The sequence below is a fragment of the Muntiacus reevesi genome, chromosome 22 (genome assembly GCF_963930625.1).
Source record: "Muntiacus reevesi chromosome 22, mMunRee1.1, whole genome shotgun sequence".
NCBI lineage: Eukaryota > Metazoa > Chordata > Mammalia > Artiodactyla > Cervidae > Muntiacus > Muntiacus reevesi.
In genome coordinates, this window is record NC_089270.1 from 45,626,019 (window position 1) to 45,647,230 (window position 21,212).

A 21,212-nucleotide genomic window follows, 5' to 3' on the forward strand; every position below is an offset into this window, starting at 1 on the left:
TAACTGAGCATAGTGTTTCTGAGATCTAGCAATGTTACTGTCTGAATCAGTTCATTATTTTTATTGTTGGGTGTTCTACTGTGTGGAGGTGCCAGTTTGCTTATCTGTTCTCCTATTGAGGGACATTTAGATTGCTTCTAGTTTTTGAAATTATGAATTAAGCCACTATAAATACTCATGTATAGGGTTTTGTGTTCGTGTAAGCTTTAATTTCCTTTGGGTAAATACTCGGGAGTGAGATGAGTCACATAAGTGTATGTTTAACTTTATGAAAAACTGCCAAATTGTTTCCAAAGTGCCGATGCAAGTTTGCACTCCCACCAGCAATGTGTGAGGATTCCCGTTGTGTGTTTTCACCAGCACTTAGTATTATCAATTTCTTGTTTTTTGAACCATTCTGATAGTTATGTGGTGGTTCCTCATTGTGGCTTTAATTTGCATTTTTGTTGTGACTAATGAGTATCTTTTCACGTGCTTATTTGCCATTCATATGCTTTCTTAAGAACTTCCCTGGTAGCTCAGTGGTAAAGAATCCACCTGCCAATGCAGGAGATCAGGGTCAGGAAGATTCCCTGGAGAAGGAAATGGCAACGCACTCCAGTATTCTTACTGGGAAATCCCATGGACAGAGGGGCCTGGTGGGCTACAGTCCATGGGATCGCAAAGAGTCAGACATGACTCAGCAACTAAATAACAATGATATACTTTCCTGTGTAAAGTATCTGTTCAGATCTCTTCCCATTTTTTTTACTGGGTTGTTTTCTTATTAGTGAGTTTTGAGAGTTCTTTGTATTTTCTCGATACACATTCTTTAGGAGATGATATTCAGCAAGTAATTCTTCCAGATTGTGTTTGTCTTTTCAGACTGTGTCTTTTACATGTCAGAAACTTTACATTTTGATGATTTCCAATTTATCATTCTTACATGTCATATTTAAATTCTTGCCTAACCTGAGACTTCAGTGATTTTCTCTTGTGTTTTCTTCTAGAAGTATTATAGTTTTAACTCTTACATTCAGACCTGTAATCCAGTTAGAGTTAATTTTCTTGGTTAAGGTTCATATTTTGTTTATGAATGTCCAATCAGTTCAGTGTCATTCACTGAAAAGATTATCCTTTGTCCACGGAATTGCCTTTGCACATTTATCAAAATCAAATGACTGCATGTGTGTTGATATATTTCTAGACAATTTATTTTCTTTCAGAGTTATGAATTTTAAATGTCTGCCATATCACTGCTGAATTTATCCCAAGAAATGAAGCTACCAAATCCCATTTAGACCATAAACTTGTTTATAGTTTAATGAAGTCAAAGGGAATGCATTTTGTAGTTAATCTCAGGTCATAAAAACTTGCATTGTTTAAGGCAGGATTGGACAGGAAGAAGAACAAAGTTAATGAAAAACAATGTGTATACCCTTTGGTTTAAATATTTTTGGTAGAATTTTTTCAAAGATAATTATTGGTGTTAACTTTTTCCAGATTCTTCCTAATAGAGAAAGTGTGAAATTACAGAATGGTTCCCCTTACACTCAAAATACACATGCACACATACACAACTATTAGAAGGAAATTTTTATAGCTCAAGAACGTTTGATATTTGTTTAAACTCCAAGTAATACAATCTTTTTATTACTAGAAGCTTGACTTTCTTCTGGTATTAGAACAGATTATTAGAAACTCCCATTCTTGAAGGGGAGTGTCAGCCAGTAGGACCCCAAAACAAGATATAAAAAATGGAGCCTGCATTTACCAAGGAAATGGTTCAGAAAACACACCTCCCCTCCAACCTGTCGCATTTTGTTTGCTATACACTGGCCTACCTGTCCCTCAGAAGCCCTGAGGATGTTTCATCAAGTAAGTGATCAGATTTGTGGTAGAGGAATTCAGAAAAATAAGTTACTTTGGCAAACTTAAAAAGAGCCAGGCAGGTGCTCCATGCTTTAAACTTAACCCATAAAATGCTTGGCCAGGAGAAACCTAGAAGCCTGGGGAAGATCTTTCTTCTTTCTACCTCTTTTGTCCTTCTTCTTTTCCTCCCTTCCTTCTTCTCTTCCATCCAGGGTGAGTACATGGCACCGAGTCATGCTATGAAGCAGTAGGACACAGTCCCTCACTGGTCACTTAATTGGAGAGAGACGACAGATCTGCAGAACATACCAGTAATGCTACAGCATGGGTCACAAAGAATGCTACAGAAACTGAGTTTTACCAAGATACGCCGATACCTCTTTCCAAGAAAATAAGATGCTTGCAGTCTTTTGTCTACTTTGACCACCCCCAACCCCCCCCCAAAAGTCAGTGTATACAATCTTAAGCATTTTCCCTCGTATAATTTTCTTACGTCTTTAATGTTTCTATCACTAGTGTATCCTAGGGAAAAAATAGAATCTGAATTGTCCCAAAATTTGGCATATTTTTCATTGGCCTTCCCAGGTGGTGCAGGGGTAAAAACCCACCTGCCAATGCAGGAGATGCAGAAGATGCAGGTTCGATCCCTGGGTCAAGAAGATCCCCTGGAGGAGGAAATGACAACCCACTCCAATATAGCCGGGAAAATTCCATGGTCACAGGAGCCTGGAGGGCTACAGTCCATGGGGTCACAAAGAGTTGGACAAGACTCAGAACACACAGGTTGTCTAAGTATATTTTTCATTTAATATATGTGTATTAATAATTCCTACTATTTTACAAACCACCCACAGATTTTCACATGAAGAATTTGCAGAACTGCCAAAGTGACACATGAAATTATAGACACTGGGGGCTGAGAGGGACCTCTGTCTAAACCTCTCAGGAAGAAGACTGGGCCATATTTATTGAGATCCCTGCCTCTTGGCCTGGAAGACAGGGGAGAAATGCGGTGGCTGCGAGGAGGTGTTTGCAAAGCTCTTAAGCTTAGAGCACTCCAGGCAAACACGTCCATGGTCTGGATGAGGCTGGCTCACCTCTCACTGCTACTGTAGTCAGTAGAAACTTGAAAGGATCTGTTATGTTGGGTGCGTGCAGGCTAAGTCACTTTAGTCGTATCCAGCTCTTTGCAGCCCTGGGAATTGTAGCCCACTAGGCTCCTCTGTCCATGGGATTTTCCAGGCAAAATTACTGGAGTGGGTTGCCATGCCCTTCTCCGGGGGATCTTTCTGACCCAGGGATAGAACCTAGGTCTCCTGCATTGCCGACAGATTCTTTGCCGTCTGAGTCACCAGGGAAGCCCCTCCACCCCCACCCCTATTATGTTGGTGTATATTAATTCTGACAGGTCATCAGGGCGACAATTACTATAAGAATAAGGCATGCACATCTCATTCAGTCAGAGAAATTTTCACTTCACAATTTTACTAGTAGGGAAAATCTGGAAGAGTTTAGTAACCATTTTCAACTTTGAAATTTGTTATTCTCCATTCTTTGCTTTTTTCCTTTAAATTTTTTTTTATTTTAAATGGTTTAAGTTTGAAAGTTTGCATTTCATGAAGTTCCTTCTGGTTCCCTGGACCACAGCGTGTTCCAGTGACCTTGAAGACGCAGTTGCTGCTACTCTGGTTGTGTGGAAGCTCTGGAGAGGTTCAGATATCCACATGGATCAGGCTCCTGGAGTGACTGCCTGAAGATGTGAGGTTAGGAAATAGCAGTACATGATTCTAGTATGCCAGGATCATGTGTAGGATTCTCACTGTAACTTCATCCTGGTATCCACAGCTGGCAAGAGGTAACTCAGCCATGGAGATGCCCATCTCCAAGCATGTGGTCTGACATCCCTATTTCCCATTGAGTGTATCACTGCAAGACTGGTCTTATGACTTGGCCATAGTTCCGTAGAAAGACTGGACAGGGAACTCAGAGACAGCATTTTCAGCTCCTGTTAAGTCATTTGTTTATCCAACAAGTATCTATTGAATATCTACTGTGTACCAGGCATTCTGTTAGATAGACATTGAAAATCTAATGTTAGTTCCTGCCCTTGGGAGCTTTGCTTTTGCCTCTAATTAGCCCTGGAATCTGGGCTGGTTTTCCTATCCTGTAAATGAAAGATCTGGACTGAATATTCTTGGAAGGTCCTTTCCAACTAGAATATTCTAATCCTGAAAGCAATGAGTTCCCAGTGTCTCCAAGGGGAACAGAGGGTTAATTTAAGAAGCAGTATGGGAAAAAGTTCCTAGTGTAACAACAATTTAGCACAAGAATTTGTAGTTGTTGTTTAGGTGGTGATAGCTTGCTTTTTTGGAAAATTTTATGGACTTTTCCTAACAAAATGAAAAACTTTGAGTCATTTATATCATCCATGATAACCCTAGTAGATTTTAAGAACATAATTCAGTCCAAGTTAAAAGATTTCTTGAAATGTTTAATATGTGAAAGTGTCCTTGTGCAAATCAAGTTAGTTTTACTTGTATTTAACAAAGGTTGGGTCTTGACAGACTTTTGCTTCAAAATTAAACCCATGAACTCAGTAATATGACTCCAGTTAGTAAATTTTTGTATCTTCTGTCAGGCTCAGGAGCAGGCCACATGGCCATCAAAAGTGAATAAGATGACTTAGTCTTGTCCTTAAATAGCTCACAGTGTGGTAATTTCTCCTTCATGAACTGAGTAACTTTTTGAAATTCTTAAAAAAAATACTTGAGTCTTAGCATTTATAGTAGAAATATGATGCCCTTGAGTAACTGGGGGATGGGGTGGGGGGTGGAGGTGTGATACCGTAATAGAATCCACCGAGAAGGCTTTAGAAGTGAATGCTGGAGCTTGGAGAGGCGCTGTCTTCCTCCTGCAGGGGTGATCTCTAAATTGTACTTACTGGGCATTCTCTATTACTAGCACAGAGAATATTTGGTTTTCTTTGATATATTGCTTGGTTTGGAAGTATCAATGCTATTTGGCATCAATTAAACCAAAAAACATTTTGTGGATTAACAGCAATGTTTGCTTTAGCGTTGATTTTATAATTTTGTTGTACAACGGATATCCCCATCTGTGTTTCATCCAGGAAAACCATGGAAATAAAGATCGTTTTGAATGTGTAAATGTGATTGGAGAATTTGAAAAACTTAGAGTGGTATTTATATGAGCAAGTATAGATTTCTATTTAAGAGATGGCCACCCAGAAGGGCTGAGCCACCCCTACCCCCCCTTCCTTTCACTCCTTCTATTCCTAACTATAAGAATAGGGGCTTGCAGCAGAGCAACAAGGCAGGACTGGATCATAACACTCCTCAACCATGAGTAGATAAGGTACAGTGTAACCAGTGGGCTAGATGGAACAGATGCTCACAGTCCAGGCTGATGCTCTGGGGGTGGGGAGGATTCACAGTTTTAGAAGCTATTTTAATGCCTCTGGGTTACCAAGGACTGACTTCTTCAAACTGCTCATGCCTGGAATAATCTGGGTCAATGTGTGATTACTGAAGTGTTAGTTGCTCCTTCCAGTCCAACTCTGCAACCTCATGGACTGCAGCCCACCAGGCTCCTCTGTCCATGGGATTCTCCAGGCAAGAATAGTGAAGTGGGTTGCAATTTTCTTACTGAAGTGGTGGTAAAACAGAAGCAAAGATACCTGAACCCTTTTGTAGTAACATCCTTCTGTGGGTCAGCTAAGAACCGACTTGGAGTTGCTGAAGGCAAAGGAAATGGATGTAGACATTTAAAAAATAACCTTTCAATTAAAATACTAGTAAAGGGGGAAAATGGAATTTTTTTTGGTTATTTTTATTTATTAAGATTTTAGATAGCCAGTCTTCAAAACAGGCCAAATGAAGGGTTTATAAAGAACTGATAGTGTCTTAGTCTACCAGTTTATTTGTTCCACCATTTATTTGATAAATACTTATTATCTGGCTACTTGGTATCACTTTTCTTCAAATTTCCACCCCTCCCCCATCTTTTGTATCAATATATTCCTCCAAGTCAACCATGCCATTTAAACAGGGCTTTAAATTCTGTTAAATTCATCACCTAGAACTGGCTGGATAAAAAAGCCTTCAGTTCCCAATGTTTGTTAGCCTGTTTGAGTTGAATAAGAGAAGAATTGAGCCAGCCATCACCTCTCTTTTTTTTTTTTTAATTTTTTTTTTTTATTAGTTGGAGGCTAATTACTTCACAACATTTCAGTTGGTTTTGTCATACATTGACATGAATCAGCCACAGAGTTACACATATTCCCCATCCCGATACCCCTCCCACCTCCCTCTCCACCCGACTCCTCTGGGTCCTCCCAGTGCACCAGGCCCGAGGACTTGTCTCATGCATCCCACTTGGGCTGGTGATCTGTTTAACTATAGATAATATACATGCTGTTCTTTTAAAACATCCCACCCTCACCTTCTCCCACAGAGTTCAAAAGTCTGTTCTGTACTTCTGTGTCTCTTTTTCTGTTTTGCATATAGGGTTATCATTACCATCTTTCTAAATTCCATATATATGTGTTAGTATGCTGTAATGTTCTTTATCTTTCTGGCTTACTTCACTCTGTATAATGGGCTCCAGTTTCATCCTTCTCATTAGAACTGATTCAAATGAATTCTTTTTAACGGTTGAGTAATATTCCATGGTGTATATGTACCACAGCTTCCTTATCCATTCGTCTGCTGATGGGCATCTAGGTTGCTTCCATGTCCTGGCTATTATAAACAGTGCTGCGATGAACATTGGGGTGCACGTGTCTCTTTCAGATCTGGTTTCCTCGGTGTGTATGCCCAGAAGTGGGATTGCTGGGTCATATGGCAGTTCTATTTCCAGTTTTTTAAGAAATCTCCACACTGTTTTCCATAGTGGCTGTACTAGTTTGCATTCCCACCAACAGTGTAAGAGGGTTCCCTTTTCTCTACACCCTCTCCAGCATTTATTGCTTGTAGACTTTTGGATAGCAGCCATCCTGACTGGCGTGTAATGGTACCTCATTGTGGTTTTGATTTGCATTTCTCTAATAATGAGTGATGTTGAGCATCTTTTCATGTTTGTTAGCCATCTGTATGTCTTCTTTGGAGAAATGTCTGTTTAGTTCTTTGGCCTATTTTTTGATTGGGTCATTTATTTTTCTGGAATTGAGCTTCAGGAATTGCTTGTGTATTTTTGAGATTAATCGTTTATCTGTTTCTTCATTTGCTATTATTTTCTCCCAATCTATTTGCTGTCTTTTCACCTTACTTATAGTTTCCTTTGTAGTGCAGAAGCTTTTAAGTTTCATTAGGTCCCATTTGTTTAGTTTTGCTTTTATTTCCAATATTCTGGGAGGTGAGTCATAGAACCCATCACCTCTTTAGAGGACTTTTCTGGAGCCAAAATGTATGTAGCCCAGAAACCTTCACACTGGTGAGGTAAGCGAATCTTCAAGTCTTCAGGTTTCCTTGTGATGACCAGGACTTGCCATAAGGCTTTTAGAAACACAGCCACAAATACTTAACGAAAGCAAACATCTTGTGAACAGCAGGTTTCCATTGGGTAGTTGTTTCCAGATGCCTGAGAACAGAGCTGCTGCTGACTCTGGAGTTTAGGTTCCAAGTCGGAGCAGATTCATTTGAATGACTGTGTCTCTGGAGCTCTGACTGGTCACTAGCAGGGTTCCCCCACCACCACCCGTGATCTCCCACCCAAGAGAGGTGTTCTCAGTGTTGGGGATGAAGTTTTCTCTTGGATGATTAACTTCACATGGTGAGACCTGCCCCAGCCAGTGAGCTAAGAGCTCACACACAACAGGTTTCACTTGGGAAGCCTCCCAGACTGGCACTTGGAGTTGCATTTATTGATATTATGCCAAAAGATATCCAAAGTGATTTCCAGTAAAAAAAAAAAAAAAAAAAAAAAACACTGTAAAAACTGTGATAATGCTGGAGCAAAAGGAGGAGAGTAGAAAATAAAATGAAACTAGAGGTAAGATACTCTCTCATGTAATTCTAAGACATAAGGTAAAAGCCACAGGGTTCTGTATTGTTGGGATTGGTCTAGATTTGGCACCAAGATTCTTGACAGCCAAGGAGAAGGGAGAACTAAGATTAGGTTAGAATTTGGGGGAGGGGACTGATGTCACAGCATTCTGTCCAGGCAGACTCCACCTTCTAAGTTTGGACTGAGTCTCCCAGGTTCCTGGAACCTCCAGCAACCACACCAGTATTTTTAGGGCCAGGGTCATGTAGGTCTGTGATTCCTTTCCCCAAACCATACCTTGGGAAGTTGGTGTCCCAGTTTTCTCAAGTGTGCAGTTAGAGACACACAGTTCATTGAATTGGAGACACAGATGCAGATTTCAACTCATCTCAGCAATACTCATCTTTGAGGGAGCAAATTCAAATCAGAAGGAAGGGCATGAGAAGTGAATTAAGAGTCTAAAATAAGATGTAGTATCACAGGAAAGGATTTTCCTCCCTGGAATCTAGTTCTGCATTCAGACCCATGTACCCCTGAGTCTAAATATTTATTGGACTCTCTACTAAGTTCTCAAGAAGACACAACTACTTATGTGTACCATAAATTAAGTCAGTTGCCTGTGATGCACTGAAGAGGTTTATTGTGCCTTCCTTTTAGCCTTTTGTATACTTTTCAAGAAGCCTACTGGAGCTTGTTTACCTCACCTCATTCATTGATTTATGTAATAGACAATTTTCACACTCCACATTCATGCCAGACTTTGTGGGGATAAAGCAATGAATAAAAATGTCCAAATCTCTATACACATACAGCTTATAATTATTATTTTGCTGTTGCTACTTAATGTTAAGAAAAATTCAACCCTCCTTGCATTTTTTTCTAGCTGACCAATCAGTCTCTAAGTTATTATCCCACGTCTATTCTGATCTCTAAATTACCCTGTGAGGTAGTTGGGGAGGGATTAATCCTTTCTTTAGAGATCAGGAAAAAGTATAGACTTGCCAAGGTCACACAGAGCTGGAATTCAAAACCAGGTCTCTTAACTCTAAGGCCTAACCTTTCTCTGTTCTTCATGTTCCCAGTTTAGTATCTTTACTTTATTTTCTGACTTCCAGTTTGCTAGATAGATGGAGATAAGCAGTTCTTTGTTACACTGTAGATTACAATAGATATCTCAGAAAACCAAACAGATAGCAAGAAATCAGAAGTTTTTTCTTAGACCTACTGCCTTATTTAATGTTGGCCTTCAATGGCCTCAGGGGCCCTGATTGTGTTGGTTCCAGCTTATTTCCAGGGCTACCTTATGGGTAGAGAAGACAGACAGATACTGTGTTCTTATTCCTTGTCACTATCATTTTTTAAAAATCCAGGCCCCTTTTAAGGAAAGTAACATCCTTCCATGTTTGTTCCTCTTAATAGTTAACTTGCATTTGACGTCCTCCTGTAATCCAATCTCCTTCTCCTAACCCACCAGAGACGTGTTTTTCCTACCCCCCAAAGCTTAAAGAATAAGAAACTGTAGTAGGAGGAGGGTTTCCGCCCACAGCCCAAATCACTTGACAGCATCCCCAGTGGCATTAACCATCATGCTCTATGATACAGGGACCTGTGGCCCCTCCTCATTTTTCAAACAGGGGTGCTGGCATCCAGTCACTGGAGCAGAGCTGGTCCTGTAATGTTTTCCATCTGCCGGCTTGGCACCCGTCATCACAGAGTGTCACCTGGGTTCTGTCTTCTGGTCTCTAGGGCCAAGGCTAGAGGCACTGCAGAGGAACAATTACCTTATTCATCTGTCAGCACTGTTTACTTTTTGTGAACAAAACAAGATTTTTCTGAAGTATATAAAAGAAATTTACTGGGGGAAAAAAAGGCTAGGCACCATCTCTCTTCCTTCCCTCTCTCCCACATCATCAAATTCTGACGGATCTCAAATGTCACCTTCTCCCGGGAGCTTTTCCCAGCACCCTCACCTTCCTGGTCCCCCTGGAGAACTCATTCCCTTTTGCACTGTGTCACCATTGTTTATTTGCATTTCTCTCTTGCCCACTAGATTGTAGCTCTTCAAACGAAAACATGCACTGTATCTTTTAAAGTTCATACCATTCAGTATGTTCCTGTTCAGGGAATGATTTGCAAGTTTAGAAAAAAATTGGTAATTCCTGTTAGCTTTAAATTAAATCAACGGGAATAAACTATGTTGAAATTTGCCATTCTGAAAAATAAATTAGTTAATGCTGTTTTCCCTTTTATAAAAAGTTAGCAATAGCAAGTTCAGTGTTAGGGTTGTACGATATCCTTTCAAAGACAATTTTTAAAACAATTGAACTTATTGTTGAAAACCAACAGGATATTTGAAGCTACTCCATATTATTTGAAACAGATCTAAGACATTTGACAGCACCATCATTAGTTAAATGGCCCAGTAAGTTCATGCCTGTGGCTCTAAAGTAGTGTGTTTCTGTTTTAATGAAAATTTTCACATTATTAGTATTTTACCACAGGTGAAGTACATGCGAATCACAGTAGAAATTATTCCTAAAATAATATAAGATTTTTTTTTTTTATGTGTCACATTGATGCTGGCTTAGTCAAGTCAGCAAGAGTTGATGAGGTGGCTACAGGAGCAATTCTGGAAGGAGGAATGTCTGGGACAAAAATATAACTCAAAAAACCAAAACAAAAACCATCTACCATGGCATTAAGTCCCTCCACGCAAATTTTCATCAAGAGCAGAGACTGGTATTTATGATCAGCTCTCTCTGAGCAGTAACCTCAACACTAGGCTCCGTCATCTTCAGGGCTCGGTTCTATGACCACATCAGGGTACTTTACGGGCAGACGTGGTGGCGGCGCACCGCGTCACATGGCCCCTGCAGTCAGTCCTGTGGCCCCTCGTGCCTGCAGGGAGGCCGGGGAACACAGACTGGCCCTGTGTCCGGGAGGAAGGGGAAGGCACTGTGGGGAACAGCCATCAGCCCCTGAGATCTGAACTCATCTCTTAGGAGACCCAGGTCCGGGCACTGGATAGTGTGTGGACTGAAGGTACAAACCCCAGAGCTCTTCAGATGGGAATCCTCAGGATTTGGGGGCTGGCTGGATGGGGAAGTAGAGACACAAGCGCATGGACAGCTTCCTGACCTCTGCCTGGGTCTGTCCTGGCTCTCTGAAAATGGCTTCGGAAGAGCAGCTGGGCTGTCACACACTGGCAGTCACAAAGTTGTTCTCGCACAGGGGCCCGCTCTCCCGTAAGCTGTGTATAAACCCACTTTTCACATCCCCTCAAGACCAGATGAATTTTTACAGGGACCACAGTATGATTTGAAAGAGAATATCATTTAATTAATGAGAACTAATGTTAGCAAGTACAGTTTTGTTACCAGGACGTTAATAAAGGCCTGAAATGGCATGCTAATTTAGTGTGTGGGCATAGGAAGAGCCATTCTGTATTCAAAGATAGTCGTCAAAGAAAAGAATCGACCACGACAAGCTGGCTGCTAATAGTTTTGGCGTGGGAGGAAAAACTGCTCTGCAGCTCTTGGCTCTGAGGTGGGGTCAGGAAGGTCAGCAGCCCAGTGTTGACCCTTGTGTTTGGAATCTTTCTTACTGACTCACCAGACTCTTGTAATTTGGGGAGCCGACGAACAGAAGTGTAGATGGTGGCCTCTGGGCCTCGACTTTAAACTCCTGAGACGCTTGTCTTTTACAATAATAATTAGCACTGCCTGGAATCCAAAGCAGGATAGCCAGCAAAGACTGACCATATTAATCTAAATTAAATCAATGAGTGACCACTGCGAGCAGGCCGCAGAGTAGCACCGTTGCCTGACCATACACCGTTTGGAAGTTTGTCTGGAGGTGATTTTTACAAGAGTAATAGTTCTGAGAGGCTGAGAGAATGTCAGCCACACTGATGTGATCACATGCTCCCCTGGTGTTGAGGTTCTCCGGGCCCTTTAAATCTAAATGGAACTTTTACTTCTTATTTCTTCTCCTAATGATGAAGTAGTAAATTGTCATTTTATAATCAGGTCAATGGTATTTTTAAAAATTAAGTAATATGTATTTATAGTAGAAAGCTCTGAAGCTAAAGATTTTAAATAAAATTTAATCCCATCACCTACAGGTGACCAGTATAAATATTTTGGGAAGTTTCTTTCAGCTCATAGGCATGTGTATGTATAAATGTACATATACCTATATAAATAAGGCTTAAGTATATAACCTTGATATCAGGATTTCTTCCCAAGTTATTTTTTTTAATTTACCTTTTTTGTATTTTTAGTTGCTCAGTCGTGTCCAACTCTTTGTGGCCCCATGGACTGTAGCTCTCCAGGCTCCTCTGTCCATGGAGTTTTCCAGGCAAGAATATTGAGTGGGTTACCATTACCTTCTCTAGGGCATCTTCCTGACCCAGGGATCAAACCCAAGTCTTCTCCATTGGCAAGCTGGTTCTTTACCACTGAGCCACCAGGGAACAAATTTACCTCTAATCGTTGCCTAATGTTCTAAGATCTACTATTAGTTACCTAAGCATTTCCTATTTTTGAACATTTCAGTTTTTTCTAGATTTTGAATATCCTTGTGCATAAGTTTTTGTCCTTATCTTCAACTACTTCCTTAGGATAAAGTCATGGAAATGGAATTACTAGGTCAAAGGCTGCAGTCTTTTTTAAGACTCTTAATGAATGTAAGTCACATGGTAACCTAGGAAATGTACTGCTGTTTACTCCTGTCATCTGGGTATGAGACAGCCTGACTGATCAGAAATCCTTTCAGCATTGAGTATGATTCTTTACTTATCAAGTGAGAATTGGCGCATTCAACTGGGCTATCACTTCGATAATTCTACAGGCTGCTCGGCTTCATAACTGGCTGTCTCGAGTACATACTGTGTGGAAGGCTGCCACAAAAAACCTCATTACCGCCACCCTTAGTCTAAAGTAAGACGGACACAGACAATCTGAGATGTGTCCACCGTGAGTACATGCATCAGATAGTTCTTAGTAAGCAGAGTCAGACTGGTATGCGTTTTGTTTCTGATACATGTCCTCAGCGTCCTCTGGGAGGGTTGTGTTTGGTTTCCAGAGGTGATCTGCTGAGTCTCTTCCCCAGAAATGTCTGTCAAGCAGTAAAGGAAACTCCAAGCGTGAAAACCGCACATCGTGAGCACGGTGGAGATTTCCTGCTGACAGAGAATTGATTGACTGAATATAAATCACTCTGACTTGAGTGATTGTGTCCACTCAGGATGAACTGGAGAGAAATCACCAGAAGGAAATTGGCCTCTGAAGTGTGAGCACATTGGATTATTGCAGTCAGGGGTAATGCTTGTCAGGAGCATTGCATTTTTGCCTTATTGTGGATCTCATGTTATTTGAAGCAGTGTTGGAGTGCTGTAGGATTTAGATCTACCTTTCTGTGGGTGTAATGTTCTAGGTTTTTGTTTTTTTCTTTTTCTTTGTTGCCATTTTAGTAATCTAGGAATAATGGATTATAACATTTTATTACAGTTTACAATGCTTGGCTCATTCTGTAACATTATCAAAATTCCACTGACTCTTTCTTAAATGCTTAACAGTGTCCCAGGAATCTATTAAATCATTCCATGAGTGTATCTGGTCCTATCCCATGCCCTGGGAGTAGAACTGTGAGTAAATCCAGTGAATCCATGCCATCATAGAGCTTACATTCTGGCGTGGGAAGACAGTAAACAGATATGAAGTATGTCACGTGCTGATAACAGCTTTGGAGGAAGACAGAGCACGAGAAGGGGGCAGGGTGGGTACAGAGGGGATACGGGTATGGGATTTTATATGGGATGATCAGGAGAGGCCTCCCTGGAAAGATGTTTGAGCAGACCTGAAGCCAGCAAGGCCCCGAGCCTTTTGGACGTTTGGGGGAATGCCATGCCAGCAGAGGGGAGAGCACATGCAGAGGCCCCAAAGGGAGCAGCGGCTCGCACCGCCTCTTCCAGGACAGCAGCAGGAGGGTGGAATGAACGGGTGGGGCGGAAGGAGAGGCGGCAGGGCTGAGAGCTGGTAGGACCTAGTCGGCCTTCGTGGAGGCTTTGGCTTCGGCTCTGTGTGAGGAGAGGGTCGAGGAGGGTTTTGAGCAGAGACGTGACATGATTTGATTTCAGTTTTCGTTGGCAGCAGAGGTGGTTTATCCACTGGAACAGGAGGGAAGTTGGAGCCCCTTGGAAGGTGGGCGGTGGGAACGTGTGGAAGGCCTGATTCAGTGCCTTTCGCTTCTTGGTGAAGGAGGAAGCCAGGGCGGCCAGCAGGGCGGTGGGGGAGGAGGCACTGGAAGGTTGAGGAGCAGAGAAGGTTTGAAGTAAATGGTCTGGGAGGGTGGGAGACTGAGTGGAGAAGGGTAGGAGGAATGAGAATTGATATGGCCATGAGTGCCGTGATTATCAGTAACTTGAGTGAACGACCAGTTGTATAAAATTGTTTTCCGAAATCATTTTCAGATTTTCCTTTCGCTGGCTGCTTCTTCAGCCTTCAGTAACCCTTGGCTGATTTTCTTTGCTAGCCTTGGTACATTTTGACTCTAGGGGTTTGGGTCTAAGGACCAAAATCCTCATATACAAGGACCAATAGAGCTGGAAAGGGCTCAGAGATCATGTGGTCCAACCCCTTCATTTTACAGATAAACCACCAGGGAGTTTGAGTGACCTGCCCGGCGCGGAGAACTCGTGGTCCTCGAGCTGACCTCAAATCCCGTTTCCTGGTTCCCCATCCAGGGAACCTTCATACTACAACAAATTGTTCTCTCCCCCCTACCACCCCAGAAATTAATTAAAAAAAAATAAAACCTAATCTTGGATATTTTTAAATCCCTAACCTAATGTCATCTAGCTGGTTTAACTTTAGAAGATTAAAGAAAATTGAGGAAAATAACTTTTGACAACTTTATTGAGATTTGTAAAACCCACAGAACACTTCCTTTTTCATCTTTCATGTAACTATAGAGACAGATCAGTATTATCAGCAGCAGCAAAACTTTGGGCGAGTGAGTCCCTGTTTCACATGCTTTTATTTCAGTGTCTTTTTTATGTAACTAGTTTTTGTTCATCTTTTCTCTCCTCGGTTTTTTTCTTGTGTTTGTTTGTTTTAAATATGTGATTGAAATGTTTTCCACGTTTATTTTCAGTGGGTGAAGTGTGGTCCATGTGGTCTATTGCATAATAACCCCTACCCCTGGATAATTACCCTCCTTATTTTTAGAAAGCAGAAAACAGCCTATTGTGTTATAATTAGGCAATGGTGCCCACCCAAACATAAGTATTAGACAAGAATTTTTGCTTCTTCTCTCTTTTAGGGAAAGGAATGGGGATGGAAACAGGAGGGAGAATAAGATTTTTATCATTTTTGTATATCCTGAATACCATCTTGGGAAAGAGTCATGTTTTTTCAGGTTCCCTAAGAGACTTTTAAAAAAATCCATTAAACCTAATTTTAAAACTAAATGTTCCCCAAAGTAACAAGTATATGTTTTCTTTCACCTATCTTCTAATTAGAACCTTGTACTCATTTCTAAGTTGATTCATTTATTTTGTCTCATACGAAGAAGATTTAGAGTACTCACTGATGGCTAAAGAGCTCAGGAGTTTCAGCTAGAAAAAAAATTGTACATTAATAAAAAGTAATAAAAAATAGAAACCTCAGAAGTAGCTTATAAACAACAGATACTTAAATTTTAAAGAAGTTTTTGTACTTTTTTGGAAAATCTATATAAAGATCTTGAAGATGTTTTAAAGGTTAATGTCATAACAGTTTTGAAGTTTATATGGTAGTTCTAACTTGTTTGACCCCAACAAGTGAAAATGTTAGCACACGGCAGGTATGATTTTCTGGCTTTCTGCTCCTATATGATCCAGGATAATAACCAAAAAATTATTTTGTGACATCAGATTTCTTCCCATGGCAACTGACTGTAATGTTACAAACATTGGATTATTGACTGGTTCAGGATGAAGGTTAAGGAAGATTCCTATCTGCACAGGATCATACAAACTAACGCCCAGGGGAGTACTGTCAGAGCCGTGTCCAAGGACTTAGTCCCTTTCAAAAATGTTATTATTTTGAGAGCGTTGTTTTATTTTGTGAGGGTTTTCATTGTTTGTTGTTGTTATTGTTTAATGTTTTAATTTTGTTTGCTTGCTTTACTTATTTATTCCCTCCTCCCCTAGAGGTGATGGGGTGGAAAAATGGTTATTTTTAGAAATAGAAGCCCCCTCTCATAAGAGACAGTCTCCACCTTCATGTAATTCTTCCTTCATAAATAAGATTTATTTTGGAACTTCCAGTCAGAAACATCTGTACTGTGTGCTGGACAAACATCTGCTTTCCTACAAGAGCTGCTGGCCTTCCTGGTGTTAGATAAACCCATTTTGTTCTCTGAAAGCCCCTGGTAGAGCAAAGAAAAAATGTAGGATGGAAAAGAGAAGCCCACTCATTCTTTAATCCAGAGCGCCTCTGTGTGGCATGAGCAAGTTACTGCAAGAGGAGGATGAAGATAGTCAAACTGCTCTCCATTCCCCACCCCCAAACTTCATACATTTTTAAAGGCAAAATATATTTTTATAAACATATTATTTGATGGTGTGGTATGAATACAAAGAGAGAACATGGAGCTGTTTGACCGTCTTGGAAGATAAGCCAGTGTTAACCAGCATTCTACTTGAGATATTTTTCTAATAGTGATGGGAGACATGTGATGATCAATTTTTAAAGCTTCATCTGAACCACCCAATGACTGACAGCATGCCTTTGAGAGTGGGAATCCTGCCCTCACTCTCATACTGCTTCCTCCAAAGGTTAGATGAGTTGTAATCTGTTTAAACTTACTTTTCTGTATCCCTTACTAGGTTATCAGTTCCTTACAGCAGAACCGTTGTGTTCCTCACCTCTGTATTCCCAAGGCATAGCATACTGCTTGGCACGTAGTAGGTCCTCAGAAAACGCTGGGTAAATGATAGGTATTTAAGGACCAGCAGTGGTGGATCAGAGACATGAAGTCCATAATCTTGACCTGTGTCTTGACCACCAATTGTGTATGGTTAGTCTTTATTACTGTGTTTTTCTGTACTTATTCTTTGAAAATCGCCTTAAATACAGTGAACTTTGCTTAATGAGAAACCGAGGTAGTAAATAGTAGACCCTATAATAAAGTTGGACATTTTGACTTCATTCTTCCTTCTCCCTCCTGACTTGCTGGCTTTTGGTTTGTTTTGCTAAATCATTAGTTTGTAATGTCTACTTTTTATTCAAAACATCTGCCACCCAGTACTACACCAGTAAAATCTTCTAGTAGATACAATAAGCTTGGAGAAAAAAATAGTAACCTTCCCCTAATAGCAGGGAATGCTGAGTTATGCTGCTTTTCAGAGAATAGAGACACCCCTCCAAAAAAAACCTTTTTTTTTTTTTTTTTTACTGTTCACTTACCATCTGCATTGAAGTATACTATGTAGGAAACACTTTTTTTTAAAGGTGAATATAAGTATATTTTGAGAATTGAACTATGTCCTACCAATCACGAGTCATTCAATAGTCATTTACCGACCCCTTTATATGGCTGGCATTGTGCTAAGGTTACAGAAGTGGGTGAGACAGTCCTTCCTGGGCTTTATGGGGAGGCTGAGGGGGCCCTAATATAGGTGACCTGTACACAGAGGGCTGAAATAGTGAAGAGAGTAGTGCCTCTGAGATGCTTAATAAGTGCTTCAGGAATTGAACTGAAGGTCAGTAGAAGTACCTTTGTGTATTGCAAAGCCAAACTGAGAACAGTGTCTTGGATTACAGGGGAGAATAGTCAGGCAAATAATGTTCCATACCACACTTAAAAATATTTAATTGAGACAAAGCAAATAAGAAATGTATGGATTTTAGGTGTGAGTGGTTAAAATCAGACTCTGACTATAGTCCCTTGCTTATGCTCCCCCCAGTGTGGACCAGTGATACTGATTTATCAAAAACCCCGAAACTTTCTTTTCCAGACTTTTATAAAAGTTGTTCCTTCTGCCTGGGACAGTCACAGCAACTCTGTCTCCAGAGCATCTTCTCCTTTCAGCCCAGTGGGGTCTCCTCCCTCACAGGGCTCCGTGCTGGCCCCTCACAGCACCTGCCACACTGTTATGTAAACAGGCCCCCCTGCTTACCTGCCCGGCTCCCTGCCTGACCGAAGCCACGAGAGAGAAGGTGTGTGATCTTTCCTCCAGGGCTCAGCCCTGTCTTGGCACCTCCAGGAGTAATAGAGATGTGTCGATCAAATTGGCTAATTAATTTCCAATAGCTCTTTGGTGGTGCGTCTCTCTATGTGACCTTGGAAACCAAAAATATTTTAGTTGCCCTTTTTTACTTTATGCTGGGAGAAGAGACAAGCTTTTATCATATAGATATGAGGAATATAAATCCTTCACTGCATAGAATCCAGCAATGTCCTTTCCTTCCGTGGTAAACATAGGAAGTTTCTTGGAGTACAGGAAAGTTTGTTTGTTTGTTCGTCCTAATAAAAAAGATACACAGTCTATTATCTGCCCTTTTGCCTGTTTACTTATCTGTAAATGAGGACTTGGGCCTGGTTGATCTCAGAGTACCTTCCAGCATAAGTGGTTCTAGGAAGTCACACCATAAATACTATAAAACCTTCTTACACTGCAAAAATTCCACATAATGTTTGTTAAGATTTTGTTAAGGACTCATGTGAATTTACAGGAAAAAGTGAAGAGAGTGTCACTCCAGCAGCTTCTAGCACACAAAACTAAATTACTTTTGTTGACAAGATGAATGAGAAAAAACAAATGAGGTAGGGGGGAACTTAGTAGTTAAATGAGAAATGTGTTTACCAGTGATGGGATTTTCAAGAAAGAAAGGGGGAATTGCCTGCAGTGGCCAAAGTGGACATTTACTGTGAAAACATGTTCCTTAAACATTCCATTATTTATTTACATGGGAAATGGCCCGTGGATCTACAGCACAAAACCTTTATAAGAGAATTAGACTTCAGAACTAGTGTAGCTGTACGTACGGGTCAGTGCTTGAAAATGCCATGAACTAATGAAGTGAGCAAGTGTCTTTTTGAAATTTAGAAACAAGGATTCCCAGGGAAGTAAGGACGGTGTGAAGGAGAGTAGCCTATTCTAGAAATAATGCCATTTGCGGCAACATGGATGGGCCTAGAGGTTGTCACACTGAGAGAAGTCAGTCAGACAGAGGAGGAATATCGGATGACATCGCTCATATGTGGGATCCAAAAACACACCATACAAGTGAACTTAACTTACAGAACGGAAAGAGACTCGCAGACTTAGGGAACAAGCTTACGGTTGCTGGGCAAAGGGGGTAGTTGGGGGGTTGGCACGGACGTGGACACGCTGCTGGGTCTAACACGGAGAGCCAGCGAGGGCCCGCGGTGCCGCCCGGGAGCTCTGCTCAGCGCTAGGGCAGCCTGGACGGGAGGGGAGCTTGGGGGAGGACGGATGCACGTGTGTGGCTGAGGCCCTGCACTGCTCCCCTGAAACCCTCACAACACTGCTAATTGTCTGTACCCCAGTACAAAATAAAAGGTAAGACAACAGCCTGTTCTAGACAGATTTCTTCCCTTTCTCCCTCAGGTGGCTGTCTTGAGGGAGGGGGCTTCTAGCAGTTTTCAAACCCAGGCTGCAACCGGTTTGTCACTGAGGCGGCCACTGGACCTGGGGCCAGAGGCCTGCAGCTCCTTGTCTCTGGAACAGTCTACGAGGGGTGGCGTCCAGTCTAGCTGGGGCCCCTTCCTGTCATAAATAAGATTACTTTCATTTCACTTGTGGAGTGTGCTATTCCTCAGAGTAATGAATTTCCTCTGTGCCTTTGAGCACATAAACATGGTTTTCATTAGCTTTCTCTCTTTAAAAAAAAAAAGAGAGAGAGAGAGAAACAGGGAGGTGGGAAGGAGGAGAGAGAATCTGAGTAAAATTAATAGATGTCAATTAACTTCATAAATGCAGATGGATTTTTTTTTTTTTTTTTGCCTGCTGGCTGAAACAGGCTTGTAAGCAGTTCCAGAAAGGCATTAGTTAGTTCATCTCTTCTGAAAAGCTGCAAAAATTCAGTGGGGCAAAAAGGGGTGCTGATTTAAACCTACATGAACAGAGAAACAAAGAAAAAGAGAGGGGAAGGGAGAGAGAGTATTCTTTTTTTTTTGCTTTGTTTTAAGAACTGTGTCCAAAAAAAGTCCATCAGAGTGGTGCCCAGGCCAGACAACTAGCCCTGGGTTCCTCTGGAGTTAGGGAGCCATCACAGAGGGCAGCCCCACACGACCAGGATCACAGCGCATTCTCTGCACGCACCTCCCGCCTTGCCTTCACCGTGTGTGTGGTGTATGTGTGATTTTATGCTAATAAGATATCCCAGTCTTTCTCAATTTCAAACTTACCCTGTTGAGATTTGTGCTAACTATGCGGTTGTTCAGTTTTATGGTCTGGACTCTGCTGTCAAGGGGTGACTCATTATAACACGGCTGGACTTTTCTCGCTGACATTGCATACTTGAGCCTGAAAGCTATTTAGGAGCCATTGACCCTTTGACTTCTGCCAGCATCTTTTTTGCTGTGTTTTTGGACATTTGGGGCCAGAGAGTAGAGGCATGGGGTGTTTGCAAATGGTGTCCCAGTGCAAAGGAGTCAGGCCATTTTTTTTTTAAAGTCTGAAACTTGATTTCAAAATTACTTATTCTCAATGAAAACCCCCAGATTTGTCTTTCCAGAGTCTTTTTCTCTCTCCGCCCAAATCAAGGTCTGTTACAGCCCCCAGTTCATAATATATTGTGTGTTTATGTCTGCCTCCTGAGAGGAAGAAATGATAATGCTCTGAAAGCATCAGTGAACTGAATTCTGAGTCGCAGGTTGTCACTGACAATTCACCGCAGACAAACTTTAACCCAGAAAAAGAGGCTTGATGCATTTTCCAGTGAGGCGCCTTCAGCCCAGCTCTGACCTTGTGGATAGGTGTTCTCGTTACAGTTTAAACTTACAGCTGGTTTCCATTTGAAGTGAGAAGGAGGGAGCTGTTTAAGGAGCCAGTGTTTCTCCTAGGTGAAGGCTGCTCTGCTGAAATGCGTACAGCATACAGCAAGGAGCCTTAGAAACGAGCTTCCATTTCACTTAGCTGTAGCACAGGAAATTGTTTCTGGCTTGTTGTTGTTGTGAACAAAGAGAGCGTTGCATATTAAAAATTCCCCGTAGTTGTTTAATATTTACTGGGTAGTGCGCTAGTCCCCAGTCAAGGCCTTCTCCTCAGTAAATCATGTCAACTCTGTCACTGTTTTGATTGGAAGCATAAATTGTAACGTTGAAAATCTCCCAGGACAGTAAAC

The 21,212-nt window shown here is 41.4% G+C and overlaps 1 protein-coding gene across 2 annotated transcripts in view; it reads left to right on the top strand.

Moving 5' to 3' along the window:
• The window catches only part of SCFD2 (sec1 family domain containing 2), a 390,385-nt gene that overhangs the window by 235,615 nt on the left and 133,558 nt on the right, over positions 1–21,212 (top strand). The window contains exon 6 of one of the 2 annotated variants that reach the window (XM_065914499.1): positions 2,437–2,634. The exons of the other annotated variant lie outside the window; for it this stretch is intronic. Coding sequence (XP_065770571.1) covers positions 2,437–2,634 — 198 coding nt within the window. The remainder of the gene's footprint in view (positions 1–2,436; positions 2,635–21,212) is intronic. 2 annotated transcript variants of the gene reach the window in all.